Consider the following 18,640-nt stretch of genomic DNA (forward strand, 5'->3'; position numbering starts at 1 on the left):
GGGAGGGGTAAAAAAAAAACATTTGTTGTATATTCTCTTTTATTTATGAAAATATTTTTTATGTTTAAAAATGTATTTACACAGAAACAAGAAGTCAAAGTTCCTAGGTCTCAGTTCAAATGTCTGTCGCAAACAGGCTTCTGTTATTAGACATATTCACACAGCAGCAAGACAAAGTAATCACTTCATCATTTCAGGCACATTGAAGACAAGATGGACAATAGTTTCCACAGTTTATAGTTCTATTGTTGATATTATTTGACACAAAATAATAATAATGGTCAGAAATATTTCATGGTATTCTATTCTTGACTGAAGACTCATGCGCACCTTTAGGTCCATTCATAAAGGAAGGGAGAATACTGTACCTGCACACTGTCCTTTTACTTGCAATAACTTCAATTAGAAATACAATGTTTCGGTTTATAACACAACGGATTTAGTTCATTTAATCAGTGCTAATAGGACGTTTTACAAATTATCTTTGGTTATTAGTTAAACTTGGCTCCTATAGTGACACCTAGTAACCTGCGGACCTGCATCCCCCGACAACGACAACTATAGAGCGAAAACACCGTGAGTCTGTGACTCAGTGATTGCTTCCCTTCCTCTAATGTTTTGACTTAGACATGTCTTTATGTTTTATGAATCATGAGGAAAGCATATAAGTATTTTTAGAATAAAACATAACTCTACTCCAAAGTATCTTGTTTCAAATTACCATTTTTTTGACTCTTTTTTTGACTCTTGTCAAAAAGCAATTACAAAATACTAAAAGGTAACTGAAATACACATTTCAAATACAGGTAAGAGAAATACTGACCATCTCTGATCACTGTTCAGCATGGAGGCTCCATCTATAAGTCCAGATAATGTTACTGTGTACCTGAGATTTTCAGGTTGAGGGAAAATAATAGCTCAAAAACATAAATCACCCCAACCTAGCTTTTTTTGTTCATTAGTTTGATGTTCTGTTCCAACATTTTTTTTATTCAGTTATTATTGTGAGTTTGACATTCAGTGATCCAGATTTATTCAAATATTTATTTCAGTATTTATTACGTTAACTTAGATGCTAAGTGAGCAGTTATCCAGTGTCTAATAAAATCAAAGATTGTTTATTTTTTAAATAAGCCAAAGCCAAATAATCAGCTAACACATTTTTCCAGTTCAAAACTATCGCTAATAAACTGTCCTTTAAAAAACCCCTATCGGTCAACCTTTATTTCAGTCCTTAGACCTTCATCAGTTTAAATTTGTAATGTGCTTTGATCATCTGCTGATGAGGGTCAAATTACCCAAACATATTTTGAAATAAAGTTTATTCCAAGTGAAGGGAGAGTGTGCTGGACTTGTGTGCTTTTTCTTGTTGATGTGCACTTTATTCTCATGTCACATCCTTCTCTTTTAGAGTACAAGTACTTTCTGATTGAGAGTCCCTGAAGGAAACCATTGAGGTTGACCCATGTAAAAAAAAAAAAACTGCTTGTGATGCTTGAAATAGACCGAAAAACCTCCTGGAATTCAGAGGCTTTTTCTGACCTTTTGGCTGCTGTTTTTAACTGCAAGCAAAGCTGCAAGTTGTAAATACTCTGGTGGCTGGAGCTAACGAGCAAGAGGAGTGACAGATCTCCAATATCTAGACTCTGTTTACCACACAGGCTCTTAGACTTAAAGTGGGTCCACAATATTATCAATGTTATACAAGTATGATTTTGTAAAACTACAAGAATGCTGATGCTGTTCTAAGATTTTTTTTTGACACAGTAAAACTATAAACAAACAACCCTGTAAGTGTTGTTCATTGAAAACACTGCAGTTCAATTTAAGTAGAAGAAAATACAAACAGTTGATATACTGATATTCCACTGCTACATTTTTTCAAAATGTAAACACAAGTAAAACTTCTGATAAAGTGCTCAGTTTAAAGAGTCTCCTTCATGAAACGTCTGACAGCCGCCGTGCTAGTGTGACGTACATCGTCTCATCTTGTACCATTACATTAAAAAAAAGGCTTTTAATCGTTCTGATTTGCTTTGGTGTGCCGCTACAAACAACTGGCCAACTTCCGAGGCATGTGCACACATTTGAGCAAACGAACAAGGTTGTGTCACCTCTTCAAGCCTCGAAATCAAATCTCTCATTACATCCTGTTTCATTTCAAATATGTCATAAAAAAATATCTGATTGACACTTGTAGCTTTTTTTTTTACAAATCCCCCAAATTTTCCCGCTGACCCTGCATCAAAAAAACATTACTTGCAAGCCAAACAAGAACCTGCTTTACAATACAAAAAAGATGTCACCCTGAGCTTAACTGCAGTGGAAGCTCCCTTTTATTATTACTGGCTTTTAACAAAGATTATTTGCTTTTTAGTTATTGTCTCCAGTGGAAGTGGCAGATGCTTATAACTGTAATCCTCCTAAAATTCACCACCTCATACCTGGTCAGTGGTATCAGAGCTCCCCTCTGTGCCTTTGGTGTCTGCATGAGCCAGTGGGGAGGTGAGATTCAGGTAGCCCTGCTCTGACGGTTGGTGTGTGGAGACAGATGCTCGAGTGCCGTCCACCTTCACGCGGCAGATTGCGTCCAGGATGTTCAGTGGGTCACAGGAACCTGACGTCAGACTGGTGACGCAGACGCAGTGAGAAATGGCAGAAAATATAAGCATTCACCTATAAATAAATCTATCAGTGTGTGATGTGCTCAAAATCGCCTTACCTTAGTGTAGATGTATGCAGGAAGCCATCGCAGAGACTTTCAGAGGGAAGCACTTTCTTGGCATTCTGTTGAGCATTTCAACCATTTAAGGTTTTTAAAAAAACGGTTTTCAATACAATAGAAGAAGCTACATGTCACTCATTTCGGCAAACACTTACGTTTATAATTCTCCATCTTGCTTCACTAATGCTGGATGAATCTTTTTTTAATCTAAATAAAACCTGTGAATTTTGGCTAGCATTTCGCATTAAGGTATAATGTACTGTCTGGTGTTACCTCCAGGCTGTAGAACGACTGGACGTTCCTCAGGGCTCGCTCTAGGGAACTGACTTGATTGGAGAGTTTCAGGGTTCGATCCTGGAGTTGTCTGTTTTCCACTTCTAAGACTTTGACCCTACAACACAGATTAATGTTCACATTCACAAAAATTATTAACCCAGGGTGTCCTTTGACAGTTTTGATTGAACATTAAAATTGTGACTTTTTTGTGGTACAGTTCACAAAAGTTTTCTTAAAACAAACTGATTTTTAAATGTGTGAACAATCTTGGTCCAGCTGTCCATATGTCATGAAAACAAAGACCAATGAAATAACCACTGCAAGATCAGAAAATGGCTACTGCAGTCAGTTATCTTTTTAAATGAGAGCCATTACATTTCTGGTCTGCCTCATCAACAGAAACAGACTAAACAAACTGATTTGACAAATGAAAAGGGGAAACACTGGCTGAAACCAAACCAAACTTGCAATTACTGATCTTTGATCATGTCCTTGCGTGCGCGCACACACGGACACCTACACCCAGATAAAGGTACAGATTCACACAGATAAACATACACAAACAACTCATAAAGGTTACATACATGCAAGCACAAAGACTTTACACGTGTTAAATCTTGCACAAAAACATGCGTATATTGCCGTGAATTAGGGGACATACATACAAGGACACGCACATTTGGAATGTGTAAAATGATTGTAATGTGATGTGAATATTGGATTTTTATATGATCATGTCACTATTTCTTATGTTCTTAATTTAACTAATGTACTCGTGGTAATGATGATATGTTATGACTTCTTCAGATGTAAAACCGAACCAGGGACAGGGGCCAAAAATTTGCCTTATAAACACATAAATGAAAGAGACACTTCAGTCAACTTAACATGCATTCAGTGATTCGATATCCAAGAAACAGCAGCCAGTGTGAGGTGTCAAAAGTAATTCATTAATGCGATTCACTGAGATACCTATGTTGGACAGTGGAGGCGGTCCTCATGCCGTTGCTGCTCATTTCCTCTGCTTCACTTATCTTCCGCAACAGCTCCCTCTTCTCCTCCAAAAGCTTCTCGTTTTCCTCCGTGACTGTATTGATCCTCTCCTTCTCCTGAGAGCCACCAGGGAAAAATACACAGACACAGAGATGCTTTTGAAAATATTTCTTCGCAATAAACGTGTCTTGTGGGCTATTTTGAAGCAAAGGAAGTGAGACGGCATTCTGTGTTGTGTGTGTGACCTTGTGTGAGAGGCTGGAGGCCAGCATGAGGTCGTTCTCCAGTTTCTGGATGGTACGATCCCTCTGTGCAGTCTCCTTGAGAAAAACCTGCTTGGCCTGACGCAGCTTGGTCTTGTGCTGATTCTGCTTCTCGTTGTACTTCCTGGGCGTTTGGAAATAAACCTCAGGGAAAGCAAATACTTTTCTGTGCACCTGAATTACTGATAGTGTTGTGATTTTATTCATCTGATCAAAAAATATGTGGTTAATTTTACTGGGATGTAAATATGTATATTTGTGTGTGTGTGTGTGTGTGTGTGTGTGTGTGTGTGTGTTTCACCTGACATGTGTGTCCAGTTGGAGGAGAACTTGCTGCAGCTCCCCCTGAAGTCTGTCGCACTCCTGCTGACTGGCCATCAAGTCCTCCTGCAGTCTGTGGTTTGATTTCTGGCTGTCTCTCGCCTGAAGGACACATACAAGACATACATTTTATTCTCAATTTAAAATTCATTTTGAGATGCTGTAAAATTGAAATATATCGACAACATGGACAGCAGTTTAATTAGAGGAATGTGTATACTGACTTTGTAAAAGTGACAGTCAAAAGTTCAGAGATTAAAAGGAGATTCTATCACCCAGCTTGTGGGAATTTACTTGGTTGCAGCTACTTACTGAAATCTTGAAACAGCTCAAGATTAAAAGCAGAGATAACATGACAGAGGTCACACACTGTACTAACATCGTTCTGAAATAAGCACCTCCTACACACAGAACCGCTGAAAAAAACAAGGTCACTTTAACTTTATATTATACTCCTATTAATTGATGAGAACTTGTGCTTAGGAAATACAAACTTTTCAAGTCAACAATTCGGAAACAACATCTAATAAATGACGAGTAATGCAAATTTGAATGCTGTGAAACTAAAATTTTTTTGAATTGCAGTTTTTTTCTAAGAGCTATAACTGATGGGGGAATGATAAAGTGTTAGCATTTGATGTCCTGAGAATAAGAAGGGGTTGCAGCAGCTGTGACAATGGTCAGTTGCTGTGTGCTGTTGTGCGCATGATGAACACACTGTGTTGCACATGCTTGTAAATTTGAGCAGCACAGAAATCGGCTGAATCTGAGACTGATCAAAGCTGAAAGTCAAACAATTCCAGGCCCCGGTCGATCCACTGATGCATCAATACTATTGAATAATGCTCCTTACCTCTTCTCTGGCCTTGCTAAGCTCAGTCTCCAGGACGGCCAGACGGGTGTCCAGCTGCTGTGCACGGTGGCTGAGCTCTGCATTTGTCCTGGCCAAGGAGGCCTCCTTCAGCCTGAGGGAGCGCACCTGCTGCTGCAGCTCCTCCTCACGCTGCTCTAACAGCTTCCTGTGACAGGAATGGAGCAAAGAATGGATAGAAATGTATCAGAATTGTGCCCTAAAACTTGTAATGATGGATATTTCACAATTACTGCGACTGGGACCAAGTCAAATTGGGCAGCATTGCAGTTTATGTGACCTGGTGATGTGCTCCTCCTGCTGCTGGGCTCTCAAGGCTGACAAGGTGTCAGACAGATCCCTGCTGTCCCTCTCCAGGCGGCTGCTCTCGCCGGCCCGGGCTTCCTCCATACGCAGCTGGTGCTGAGCACTCTTTAACTGCTGCTGCAGCTCCAACACCTGCCATCACAACAGAGCCACAGGCATCACTCAGTGACACTAACAGATAACAGGAGCTCGCAGCCAACCATTTCCAGAGTATACCAGGATTTCCTGAAGGTGTCTGACAGAAATAGTCTATATATAATGCTGGTGATAAACCCTGAGAAAGAGCTACGCCATGTGAAGCAGAACAAATTTTACTCTCTTTATCTTTATACAGGCAAGACTCATGTCCTTGTCAATGTCTCTTCTGCTTACTAAATATTGAGATAAGGACCAACTTTATTAAAACTCAGGGGCTATCTAGGTCACAGAAATCATATTGCATGTATTAGTATGCAGTATGTATGAAAATATATTCAAATTGGCTATTTGCAATATCACATCTTGTACTAAAAGGAGAAACTTAGGAGTAAAATCATCCTGGGTCTTCGTCTCAAAGCCTTAAAACAGCAACCAGGGATAACCAGTATGCTAAAGCTGCTTAGCAAAAAGTCCAGTAACTTCTTGTGAACGGTAGTTTATTTGTGTTTCTGTGTGACTTTGATGAATCCGGCACTGACCTTCTTGTCAGCAGCAATGAGTCGCGCCCTCTCGGCCTGCAGGTCCTCCTGCAGACTGGTGGCGGTGCTGCGGTTTGTCGAGTTGCGTGCCAGTTCCAGCTCCAGTTCCCTTATTTTCTGTTGCTGACGTTCACACTCGGACGCCTGAGAGTGAATGCTCTGCTCCACCTGGACCAGCTTGGTCTGGACCTGCTTCAGCTCTGCACAAAGCTGAAGGAAAAACGTGGACCAACAGAGCATGAGCACAAACCCAGATACTGAATACCAGCTGACAACTATCCTGACAATTACAGCTTTTTGTATGGCACCTTTCTTCCCTTGAGGTTTATGTTACAGTTTCACATTTGCTCGTTGTAATTAGCATTCACAGTGAGGCAACTCAGTGACTCAGAGTGATTAAGATGATGATTAAGTGATAAATGTCAGAGGCATTCAGGAAAGTCCAACTGTGCTGTTAATTAAATACCAACCTTGAGTTTTTCCTGGTCCAGCAGGGTGTTGTGTCTCTTCAGGTCCATGTTTTTCTCCTTCTCATAGCGCAGCTCTCTCTCTGCTGAGGTGAACAAGCCCTGGACTCTTTGCAGGTCCTGCTTCATCTGTTTAGCCTCCTCTGCCTTCTGGTTCAGTACTGAGTCCTGAGACTGAGGAGGGAAATGAGAAACAAGTTTGGAAAATGTTTATGCTGAAGGGGAGAACAGATAAATGCAGGAGGCTCAGCTAAGATTTTTTGTGGCTGTTGTGAATCATCAAGCCAATCCCACATGACCTCGAACTTTTTTAATCAAGAGTCACATTCTGTAAAAAGTGTGCGACAAAATATTTAAAACTTTTTCTTAATTGTCATTTCATTCAGTTCAGTGATGTTGCCCAATTAGATAATAGATCAAAAATGTTTATTGCCTCAAGTATGAGGGCATAATGCAGCTGCTGCATAGACCAAAGTAAAGCAGTGAAAAGACATTCATAAACTGAAAAATACTGAATACAAAAGAGACTGATAACTAGAGGTTTTAAACTGAACCACAGAAACAGCGTGGCTATCTGGCTGTTTTATGAGCATGTTATGATCATTCACACCTTGATGCGTGCCTGGGCTTCATTGACCTGAGCCTGCAGGGCCAGTTGGTGCTGAGAGGCAAGCTGTCGCTCTTCAAGCAGCTTGGCCTGCAGATGATTGAGCTCCTGCTTCATACATGAAAGCCACAAGGACAACACACACATATAGTCTATGAATCATACATGATCACAGCAGAGGAATTTCCCTTTCTGCTTGGCTTCTATACAAGCAGGTCAAAGGCTAAGATTAGCTTCAGTCTTCTAGCTGGTGGGGACACAAAGGCTACACAGCAACACTTTGAACCAGGGCATTAAAGGACATTCTCTAATCTTTGCTGTTACCCCAATTTCTGAACATCTGACTCAACAGTCACACAACATGATTTCACATATGAACCTTTTTACAAACCAAATAACCCTGACAGTTACCATCCAGTTACCTGATCAAAGCACCCATCCTTGGTCTTCTCCACTGGACTAAGCCTCGTTTCTTTGTGAGCTGTTTGAAATTCAGGCTTCTGGCTGCTAATAAGTGCTTCCTTTGTAGATGAGATCTGCTCTTGGTGCCACTTGAGCTGCTCTTTGAGGCGCTGTATCTCAAGCTGCAGTCTCTCTCTTTCCCCCTCAGCTTTCAGCTTCTCCTGGACACTGGAGCTCAGCTTGGCCTGGAGCTCAGCAGTCTGCAGCCGCTCAGAAACCATCTCCTCCCTGGAACATATGAACATTTATGCAAAACCAGCAAGCTCCGGTGTTCCAGGAGTAGTGATAGAAGTACCAGTTACAGCAGTGCCATCTCTCATCTCCTAATATTGAATATTCAAAAACACAACTGCAAGCACCAATGCTTTTTTGTACTGTGAACTCTTGACTGATAAGAACCTCAAAGCGTTGTGTGCTGTCTGGAGGCTGCTGAGTTCAGCAGTTAGCCGATCAGCCTGCTCTTGCAGCCGCTCAACCTGAAGCCTGTTTTCCTTCTGGTCCTCCTGGGTGCGGTTACTGTCCTTATAGCGTTCCAGCTCACTCTGGAGCCGGCTGTGGGTGCGACCCATCTGGGCCACCTGTCAGGAAGATGGAGAGAAACTCATTTTAGTGGGGTACATGTCCAATTGAGTGGTAGGCATGGAATGAGCTGTGCCTTGATATATATATAGATATATACATATTTATTTCTTACCTAAAAACACCACCCAAATGGTTTAAATGAAGAATTAGACATGACTTGCTTTTTGTGATTTTTTTTTGTTGTCTCCTTGCACCAATTGGCTCCATTTCCAGTTTGTATTCCATCATTGTAAGAATATATAGCAGCACTTGTTTGAGACCATGTTTTTGTTGCTGAGCCATGACTTGACCTGTTAACTGACCTTGTGTGTGTATTCAAGCTCCTGATGACTGAGTAGGTGCACCTGTATGAGCAGCCTATGCGTGTGGTAAACCAGTATGCATGCTTCATTCTGCACTGAGGAAAGTCCAAGATTGAGTGAAACGTTTGCACTTTGGCACTCCATGCACTTTTGCACATTTTTTCCACTGTCTGCACAGCCCTGCAACATGTGTAATACAGATTTCTGAAATACAGACCTCAGTCTGATTCCTTTTTTTGTGCGAGTCCTCCTCTGCTGTTGTTTAAAATGTTGAATTGACACATGCTGTGAATACATGTCCGTTTATTAAATGTCGTCAAATTTATTTTGATGCATTCCTTGCATTCAATTATCACTTCTCCCCTTCACAAGAATGTTTTTTCCCCAGTTTCATGAGAAAAGGACAGACCAAGATGTCAACAAATTGCATGCAGACTAAGAAAATCAACAAACCTTTTCCTCCAGGATTGCTTTTTCCCCTTTGACTTGTGTGAGGCTCTTGATGAGTGTTTTCCCTTGTTGGCATTCAGTCTGAAGGCTGTTGACCTCAAGTCTCAGCTTCTTCAGCTCTCGCTCAGCAATCTGCAGGGCCTTTGGTGTAGAGAGTGAGGGAATTTGATACCGTTTCTTAACAGCTTATAATTCTTATTTTGTAAATATTGTACTTTTAAAAAATAAATACATTAGTAACTATTTGCCTCAGGAAGCTCTTGAGCTGCAAATTAAACGTCACATGGTTTTTACCTCCTTGTCTTTTTTGAGGGCAGCCTGTGCAGCATTGAGGTCTACCTCCAGTTGTTTCCTCCAGTCCTTCTCCTCAGTAAGACGAGCCTCGAGCAGAGCCAGTCTCTCCTGGCTGCTGTCTCTTAGGTGCTTCACACATGGTGACAGAAGAACAAAAAGCATTTATATACATACAAGTATATGAAAAGTTTTAAGTTTCTACCTCTTTTTCACATTTTTTTCATATGTCAATCTGAGAGGATAGTATGATAAGAATTTTACCGTACAGTAAAACCATTTATTCTATTTAAGTCTAAATGAAGTCACATCATCAAACTTAATGTGGCACAGATGGATGGCCATATCTGTGTTATCGTCCAGTTGCTGCTTATCGTTACATAAAGAATTAAAACTCATTTTATTATAACATTTAAAACATTAGGATTACACCTCTTTGGCTTCTTTTTGAATCTGTGTAGCTGAGGTGGTCATGGGCCATAGCTTTCTTGCTGCGTTAATATGCTGCTGAGAAATTAACACAAAAGAAACCTTAATGATACTGAAAAGTCATGGGTGACTTACCAGCTGTAAGTAGGACTCAGTGGTTTTAACTTCTTCTCCGTTCTTCAGTATTTTTTCTGGGACATCCTGCTTCTTCAGCTCAGCCTCCAGACTTTTGATCTGCATTGACAAGTTAAAGTTTATCTCAATTGTATACGTACAAAAAAACAGAACTATGACCTGAGATATTCATATCATATCTGTGTGTGTCGTCATGGTGGAAAGAATCAGTTTTTAAAGAGAGCATGTTTTTTGTTTTTTTTCTTATTTTTTTGCAAGAGATCTGTGAAGTTTTGACAGATGGTTAATTTTTAATTTTGCATTTAGATTTTTGAGAGTTTGAGCTAAAGATTCAGGAAACCTGTTTAAACACGTTTTTAAAAAAACTGTTCTTCTGGTCAAAGACTAAAAAAAAGTCATGAATTCTTCAACCAGTTGAGTAAATGACTTATTGAGCATTAATTCAGTGCTACTCATTACCCTTCTGTGCAGTCCCTCCAGTTCTCCCTCGTGGCGATGCCTCTCCCCTTTACTGGCATTTTGGGCCTCCCCCAGCAGCGCTTCCAGCTCCTCGTTCCTCTCCTCCAGCTCTTCCTGTTCCTTGCGTAGCCTCTGGATTTGCCGTTGCAGCTCCCTCATCTGTACAAGCCCATCTTCCATCGCCTCATGACACCTTGCAAAATATGAAGATGTTTGAAATAAAAATAGTCTTAAAGAATGTCAACAATAACTTGTCACATGGTTAACCAGGATAAAATTAGTGTATTTACCGTTTGTGAATGGAATCCTTTTCTTGGGCTGACGAGGCAGACACATTGTTTTGTGGTTCACTGCTAAAGCTCTTGTCCTTTTGATCGTCTTTGATTATGACATCTTCTTCTGCATCTTTTATTGCCAACTGGACAAACGCAACACCAATCAACGTCAAGCTGCTGAAACAACATTTTGAGCTTTTATTTCAGTTAAGACATCAGCAGAATATCAACCTGGTCCAGGAGATTTTTCTTCTCAGACTCTACAGTGCGGACTCTCTCCCTCAGAGCTCGGTTCTCAACATCTAGTCTGTCATTTTGCTCTTTGGCTCGCTGCAGCTCCACCATATCTGTGAAGAGACAAAACCACCAGAATCATAAATACTTTATTGATATAGCAAGTATAAATAAGTACCAGCATAAAGTATGTAAAAATAGAAAATAGAAATACAGTAATATTAAAACAGTGAGCACTAATGTGTGAATATTTAAAATGATAAATATGTATATGTGGTGACCACGAATATCTAAAAAGTGTATATTAGACATGACATTTAATTTTTTTCTGTCTTGTTTTGCCTAATAGGGCTCTCTGTTAGAACTAGTGTTACATTAGTGACTCTGTGCACTGTTATAATTATGAGATTAGATGGATAGATTGATAAACTTTATTGTCCACCTCAGTGGAAATTTTTCTTTAGCTTTGCTCAAAGATACATTTACACTTACTTATACTTTTACTTGCTAAATGTACTATCAGACCATGGATGAATAAGATTTGGCTCAGTCAAACCACTATCACTGTGGGTGAAAGGTATAGGGAAAATATTTCTACTAACAACACAATCTAACATTTTGCTCCAGCATGGTAAAAATATAAGAGGAGTAACTAAATGCCATTGTCAGATGTGAAAGCCAAAGGAGAGGAGCATGTAAAAGCAATAGTAAGTGAATTAACTTCCTAATCAGATAGCGTTTCCAGACATAATTTCTTTCTAAATCAATTACATTTATATACATCAAAATTAATGTGAAAGATTGAAATTAATTATATTTTTCCTTTTCCTGAGCACAACAGAATCTGTAATATCCAAACAATATCCAACCCTACTGGCAATTCATATCCGCCCATTCATTTGAACAACTCTCAAGCCAACTAGAATTTTTGAATAGTAAAATAAAATCTTCAAACACTGTGGCTGGTGTTAAAGCTACTCACTAAATGGCAGTTTTTATATTCACATCGAAGTCTGTCTCACCACAGTGTTTCAGTTTGTTCACTTCCTTCCTCAGGTTCTCTACTTCTTGGACGGTTCCCTGGAGCTCAGGTCCTAAAATTAAAAGCATTTTTTTTTTAGTTCTTTAAAGCAGAAAATATACTTACTGCTCATTTGTGCTTTTTAAAACATTTCTTTTCATATGCTGGTCATTGAACTTTGATCATGTTTATGTTTCCTACAACCACTTGATTCTGCAATAATGTGCAAAACCAATGTACAAAACTGTAAGTATAAAGAAACCACAAGAAGAAATCACATCAAAATCTAACACAGACTTGTAATTCTCTGTGGGATTCATACTGTAAGTCATTGCAACATACCACATGGGTCTAGGTTGTTGTTTTTGGCAGCATCCAGCTCATTGGTGAGTCTACGGATATCCTGGTGAGCCATTGCCAGCCTCCTAGACGCCTCTTCGAGGTCCCGCTCCAGTCGCTGGCGCTCATTTCGCTCCTGGGAAATCTGCTCACTGTGGGCCTGATGTGAAAGAGTAAAGCATGGATGGTAAGAGTGGGAGGAGTGCAGCAGGAACGAATACTGGTAGCCAGAATAGAGATGCAAATGGCCCGTCATGCTGTTGCAGGAGACATGCATTCAGACTCTGAGACTCATCATCACTGCAAGCTGGGAAAGGAGCGAGAGAGATGAGCTGTCATCTTACATGTCAACAATCACCTGCATAGAGAACCCACTGGGACAGTACACATGCTGTTACCTGTGACATGCTGTTACTGTTCCACCCGTTTTGAGCACTCATCCGTTGTTAGAAAATTACATCACAGATGTGATACTGAGACAAGCGTCTGCATCATAGTGGTCATGCAGATATCAAGGTATGTCATCGGTTTGAAATGTGTCTCAAAAAGTAGCACCACTGTGAAACAAGCCAGTGACGCCCTCGATATCACAACATCAGTGTGTTAGTGACTGAGTTAGTAGAAGCCGTGAGGTGGAAACCTACAGGGGTGATATTGTGTTTGCTCTGACCAGACCTTCGCAGCCCAAACAGCTTCTTCCATGGACTCTGGGATGAACACTGCTGAGAGGAAAGACCCATGTGTGCAGAATCACAACGGACACTACATAACTATCACGTGTTGTCTCCGTCTTTTCTCTGGAATAATTAGCTTTTTCTTTTCTTCAAAAAAGTTAAATCTACCTGAAGTCTTACAGACCTGTAACTCAGCCAAGGCACAATGACAGTGACCTCACCTTCGCCATGTTATCTATGGTTTTCTGCATATCCTCTCTCTGCTGCCGTAGCTCCTCCCCCATTGTGTGGCAGATATGCTCCTGTCAAACAGTCACAGAGAGACAGAGACACACCTAACCATGTTTGGTCTCTGTATTTGCCTTTGGAAAGCTAATCTGAAAATTCAATGACTTCAGACTGTACATTCATTGTTTAAGATGGTAGAGGCAGTCAACATTCATTGGAGGCTTTACGTTTATAGTTCACGTGATGAAACATGAACTACACCTCAGAACAAACTTTATTAGTCGTAAGAAAATTGCAAAATTGATGCGAATGGTACCTTTCCTGCAAAGAAGACAAACTGAGATTCTGAGGTAATTGAACAGTCCTCCTATGTTTGTAGGACCTTTACCTGGTGGTGGACTTCCCTAAAGTTGCCTGTGAGGCTCTGACTCTCCAGTCTCCTCTCAGCTGCCTCCAGCCTTTCCAGAAGTGTGGCCCTCTCCACCAGCAAGTACGCCACCTGCTCACTGGGGCTGGTCAAGCCCATCTCACCAAGGTCCTCCTGAGCCAACATCTCAGCCAGTTCCTTGCTCTGACTCTCTGGAAAAAGGGGGAGTTTACACCGGTCAGAATTTTTTTTTTTTGACAGGACTCTAAAATAACACTGAAGACAAGATAGAGAAACAACAAAATAGTGCATGTGTATTGTTTTATGGAAGGAGCATAAACACGAATAAAAACCTAACTCAGAGTTTATATAAAAAGGTTTGTCAGAGGAGGGCTGCTTCACATGTGTAGGTCTCAAAAACAGGTGCTGTTTGGATTCAAGGACAAAAATGACCAGAAAAAGTGGGACAGGTTCAACTTGTTTTTTTTCTGTTGAAAATAAATCAAAACCAAAAAAATCCAAGGCCCGCTGTTTTACAAAAGTTAAAAAAAGCTTTTAACAAATGGGCTTGACGCCTGTGTGTTTCACCACAAAGTCTTCATCGGGTCATGTAAAAACAAGTGGCATCTCACAGATACCAAGCTGGATGTCAGGTGCCAGGCAATCAGAGTAGCACTAGATAATTGTCACAAGTGCAATCAATTAAGTGAGTGTATGAGAGTGCATGTTTTGATATATTAACAGGCATGATTCTAGTACACTCAAGGCAAAGAGGGATTTTAAGCTGTTGTGTGTATGAAATATCTTGCTCAGGGGCTCTGGGGAACCAGGCTAGGCTTAAATTTGAAAGAATGCCAACACTGCACTACATTTGCACTGAATTCACCTTGTTGTTGTCTGATCTGATGAAGCTCTTGTCGCAAGTGTTCATTGTCTTTCTCATACTCTGAAGTCAGACACTCGCGCTCCTCCAGCAGCCCACGAATATGAGCAACATAGCTCTCCACCTGTCAGACAAAAAGAGAGAAATCCAAAAGTAATTCATCTGTGACTGAAATACCACTTTGTGTAACTGGCAGAGACCAAGTCATAGGCTACAGCTCTTAAATGTATCTATAGTTGCAATGAGAATGAAGAGCATGCCATTATAAACTGGAAGCTAGGAAGCCCTCCATCATACACAATCAGGGCCAAGAGGACTGCGCCAGTTAACAGGTGGTGAAGATAAACTCCAAAGAATCCAAAATATTCACCTCTTTCATCTCATTGGCCTGTTGGGTACGTAAGGTCTGCAGCTCTTGTGTGGCTGACTGAAGCTTTGCCTCCCTGGTGAGCAGCTGCTGCCACAGGTGACGTTGCCGCTCTTCCATACTGGCTCCTGGAGGTAACCCATCCTCCTGAAGCCGCACAGATATCTGGTCCAGCTCTGTCCGCACCTGAGAACCCAGAGGAGGAGCTGAATGTTTTAAACTATTATGTTGATATGCAGCTTGACTGATTTTATAAAATTAAATACTAGCAAGTACTGTGATGAATCAAGAGGCATCTGCAATTTAAGCTTGTCTGTGAATGAATAGCCTTGGCATTACACTCCATGTCAAAGCTTTGTTAGTCATAGAATATCATACAGTATATATAACTTAAGTATCATTAACTAAATCTACTTATTCTCACATTTGCTTAACTTTTGTATTTCTTTTTTTAATATGCACATGCTACGACACCTGCAATGAAATAAGCAAAATATTCTCACTTTTGTTCATTTGTATGGCTTACTTTTGCCAAACAATGACCTGACCAAACTATCCTGCAAACTACAGCATTCGCAAAAGTGTACAACATCAAGGTTGTCAGTCATACTGTAACCTGATCAGTTTGTCTGTCACACACAGGAGAGGGACACAACATCAGCGTGGCATGCCAGCACTAAACACCTGTTGCTGAATTCAATACTGTACTTTGTGGGACTTGTAACCTGAGCAAGCCCCCTGTGCAGCAGTTAAACTACTCCAGAAGCTGCTCCAACAACATGCTACATATTGCTAAGTATCAGGTCTCACGTTCCTGTTGTACTTAAACATCACAGCAATCAGTCTATGCTCTTGTCATTGTGGAGTAAATGGCTTTCAACCACAATCCTAATACTGATGAATGTTGGCTAAGGGTGCAATATTTATTCACTCTCACAGCCACTTTTGCATGTACATCTTTAATTTTAAAGTAACTTATGCTTGTAAAAATGACAAAGTAAGAATGTGGCCAGTGAATAAAAAAAAACATAATGAGAATAACAATGTCACAACTTGACTTGTTCACAAGTTCAATCAAATATTTCTGGGACAAAGCACAAAGCACATTGACTTGGTGATCTGCAAGCAAATTAAGAGTCATGATGATTACCTCTTCATGATCCATGGTCATACGTTAAGTTTGATGAAGCTGCATCTGTGAATGATGAACCTTTTCCTCAGTGGTGAAAGTACTGATCCAAAACAATTTAGCCTACATGGTATCCAACAAAGCACGGCTCAGTTTGCAATGATGTGGCTAAGATCAGCATGTACTCAAACTTCATCACTCCCATTGTTGTTGCAATGCATCCTTGACGTCTCTTGTCCTCCAGTTGCCCTGTAAAACATTGGATACTTTAGAACAATGCTTTTAAGTCATGTTTGGACCTGCCTGCAGTCACAAGTTTAGGGATTAGCTACCTCGTTACCTACCTAGTTTAGAAAGGCACACACCATTGTAAAAGCTGAGTTACACTGCATCACCCGAGGCTATGCAAAACTTTAAGATGATTAGCTATATTTTATCTGTTGTAGTGTAATCATGGTATCTTTTAACACAGACAGCAATGCGGGTAACATATCTATTGCAGCCAGCGTTTTCCTGCCATGCATTTGGGAATTATGCATTTAGCAGCTACATCTAAACTACAAGTGATGACCTGCAATGTGCACAGTGCTGATAATGATATTCCCAGTATGCAACGACTTCCCTGTCAGGTTAAAAATATTTGTTTTCTTGCTAACTACTCTTCCCAAAATGTCTGACGAGGAGGAGCAAAGGAGGGTTTTTGTAGCACAGCAGCCACTTGCATTCCTTTCTGGCCACGCAAGCTCACTACTCAGTAAGATGTGGTTAACTAATAATAACTAATTTGCGAACCACGTTGTGCTATTACCCTAGTACACATCCCACAATGACAACTGTAGTTGTGTCCCAATTCAGGGTCTACCCGCTAGCTAGTTAGCAAAGTTAGCTCCAAAGTTATCGCAGTATACTTAACATTCAGCTAACGCTAGCTCGCTAACGGTAGCCATAGCTTTCTCCAGTGACCGCTTGGCAGCAACTGATGGACGCCGTAAGGGTTTCGTTATTGTGTCCGAGGGTCCCTGCTTAAACGCTAATTTCTTTGCAGTGGTGGAGCTGAGTGTGCAGTGTGAGGTTAAACTTTTACTCACCTTTCAAGACGTAAAGGCGACAAAAAAGCTAAGTGCTAAGGACAGGCGTGGCGGAGTGAATTGGCTTCTAGTAGCACCTAGGCAACGGACCGTACCATTCAGAGAATCCGGGGGACAATCCATTAGGAAAGTATATACGTTTTAATTTGTATGTGTTGCGATCTTTGTATTATTGTATATGTACTGGAGTATGTGTATTGTAGTATGTTTCATGTTTCCATGTTCATAGTGCATTGTGGTTTTATGATGATTGAAACTCCGTCCCTAGGTATGTTCAATTGCAGAACGATGTGCAATGTTTTGCTATGGACTGAAGGACATGTTTCATTGAAACAGTGTGAAACGGTGTGCAATGGCCTTTTAGGTATTTTTTTCTCCCATCTGTTGAGTGTTTAGAGGTGTACCCAATCAGCAGCGACGTGTATATAAACCTAATTGTGGTAGATCTTTACTGTGCATATACATTTTGCTTTTATTTTATTATTTTGCTTTTATTTACATGATGCTTTATTTACTCTGGACATTGCTTTTGATGAAGCATGTATTATTAATTCATGATTATAAACACCAGGGGGCGACAAACATCAGCCTTTTCCTTGTGGGAGGTGAAATATCAAAATTAATATTAGAATTTTGTCATCATTTTAGCATTTAGCTCGTTTTTCTCATATAATATTTTTTGAAATTATATGTTTCTCAAATTAATGGAGAGATGAAGGCATTCATATACTTATTTCTCTGTCTTTCTTTCTCTTATTTGTTTTTTCTTTTTGTTTAAACCCAATTTAGGAACTGTTTTTTATTTCTAGGAGGGAAGGGGGTGGTCCAAAATGGAGGAGGCATGTCAAATAATTTTTCAAGCACCTGAGAGGGACTTGCATTTGGTATTTATTTTAAATTACCTCTAAACCTCAAATCCCACTGGAGGCTTGAAATATGTGTTTTCTTTAAAAAAACGCCAAAATTACACAATTTCACATAGCCGGAAACTGTAAAAAACAGGCACAAAATGTGCAACTAAGGGTTTTGCCATGAAAATAACTCATTTAAAATGATTGATGGTTGTGCGTTTTCCCTCAGTTACTCAGGGACACTACAATAGTCCTACATGTAGCTTCAGGGAGGGTCAAGATTAAAAAAAAAAAAGGAGTGACATCGCAGCCACCCCTTCCTATGACAAGTATAGTACAGTCCCTTAGATGTTATTGTGTAATTGGTGATTTAAAGCTTCATAATTCGTTTTTCTGTGACCTCCACTGACCCCAGTATATAAACTCAGTCGTATTTACTTGGTGTGTCCCACCCAGAGGTTTTCTGTGTGACTGGTGCACTCTGAATACTCATTATGTTCTCCTGTAGAAATGTGAGTTATGTTGCAGCTATGTGTTTATTTTTCATATCTGCCCTAACAAGACCGGG

At 40.3% G+C, this 18,640-nt stretch overlaps 1 protein-coding gene across 9 annotated transcripts; it reads right to left on the reverse strand.

The window, feature by feature from the left end:
• Nucleotides 1-21: 21 nt before the first annotated feature.
• Nucleotides 22-17,895, reverse strand: ccdc30 (coiled-coil domain containing 30). Of its 9 annotated transcripts, none has more exons than XM_088082297.1 (28): nucleotides 17,222-17,895; nucleotides 16,155-16,382; nucleotides 15,008-15,190; nucleotides 14,641-14,761; nucleotides 13,776-13,966; nucleotides 13,381-13,461; nucleotides 13,130-13,204; nucleotides 12,489-12,645; nucleotides 12,148-12,219; nucleotides 11,123-11,238; nucleotides 10,907-11,034; nucleotides 10,617-10,809; nucleotides 10,158-10,256; nucleotides 9,597-9,725; nucleotides 9,306-9,443; nucleotides 8,368-8,546; nucleotides 7,929-8,196; nucleotides 7,510-7,617; nucleotides 6,903-7,073; nucleotides 6,433-6,642; nucleotides 5,730-5,887; nucleotides 5,432-5,597; nucleotides 4,559-4,680; nucleotides 4,240-4,381; nucleotides 3,974-4,110; nucleotides 2,999-3,116; nucleotides 2,723-2,787; nucleotides 22-2,628 (listed from the first exon to the last, which is right to left on the reverse strand). In XM_088082297.1, exons 2-28 carry the CDS (start codon nucleotides 16,173-16,175, stop codon nucleotides 2,439-2,441), a joined length of 3,738 nt encoding a protein of 1,245 aa, XP_087938423.1. In that variant the 5' UTR covers nucleotides 16,176-16,382; nucleotides 17,222-17,895; the 3' UTR covers nucleotides 22-2,438. The 9 variants fall into 9 exon arrangements, with proteins under 9 accessions (XP_087938423.1, XP_087938422.1, XP_087938421.1 ...); XM_088082296.1 differs by having other exon boundaries at nucleotides 7,510-7,614; nucleotides 13,130-13,207; XM_088082295.1 differs by having other exon boundaries at nucleotides 13,130-13,207.
• Nucleotides 17,896-18,640: the final 745 nt, after the last annotated feature.

The sequence above is a fragment of the Plectropomus leopardus genome, chromosome 9 (genome assembly GCF_026936395.1).
Source record: "Plectropomus leopardus strain MGB_pleo_1.0 chromosome 9, ASM2693639v1, whole genome shotgun sequence".
In the NCBI taxonomy this organism is placed as follows: domain Eukaryota; kingdom Metazoa; phylum Chordata; class Actinopteri; order Perciformes; family Serranidae; genus Plectropomus; species Plectropomus leopardus.

What these genes read in the sequence shown, in the direction of transcription:
- ccdc30 (XM_088082295.1), bottom strand. Translation starts at nt 16,175, where the DNA reads ATGACCATGGATCATGAAGAG. An exon ending in AAGGATTCCATTCACAAACG is followed by an intron (nt 10,810 to 10,906) that starts GTAAATACACTA and finishes ATATTTTGCAAG; the next exon opens with GTGTCATGAGGCGATGGAAG. An exon ending in CCTCCAGCCTCTCACACAAG is followed by an intron (nt 4,111 to 4,239) that starts GTCACACACACA and finishes GGTGGCTCTCAG; the next exon opens with GAGAAGGAGAGGATCAATAC.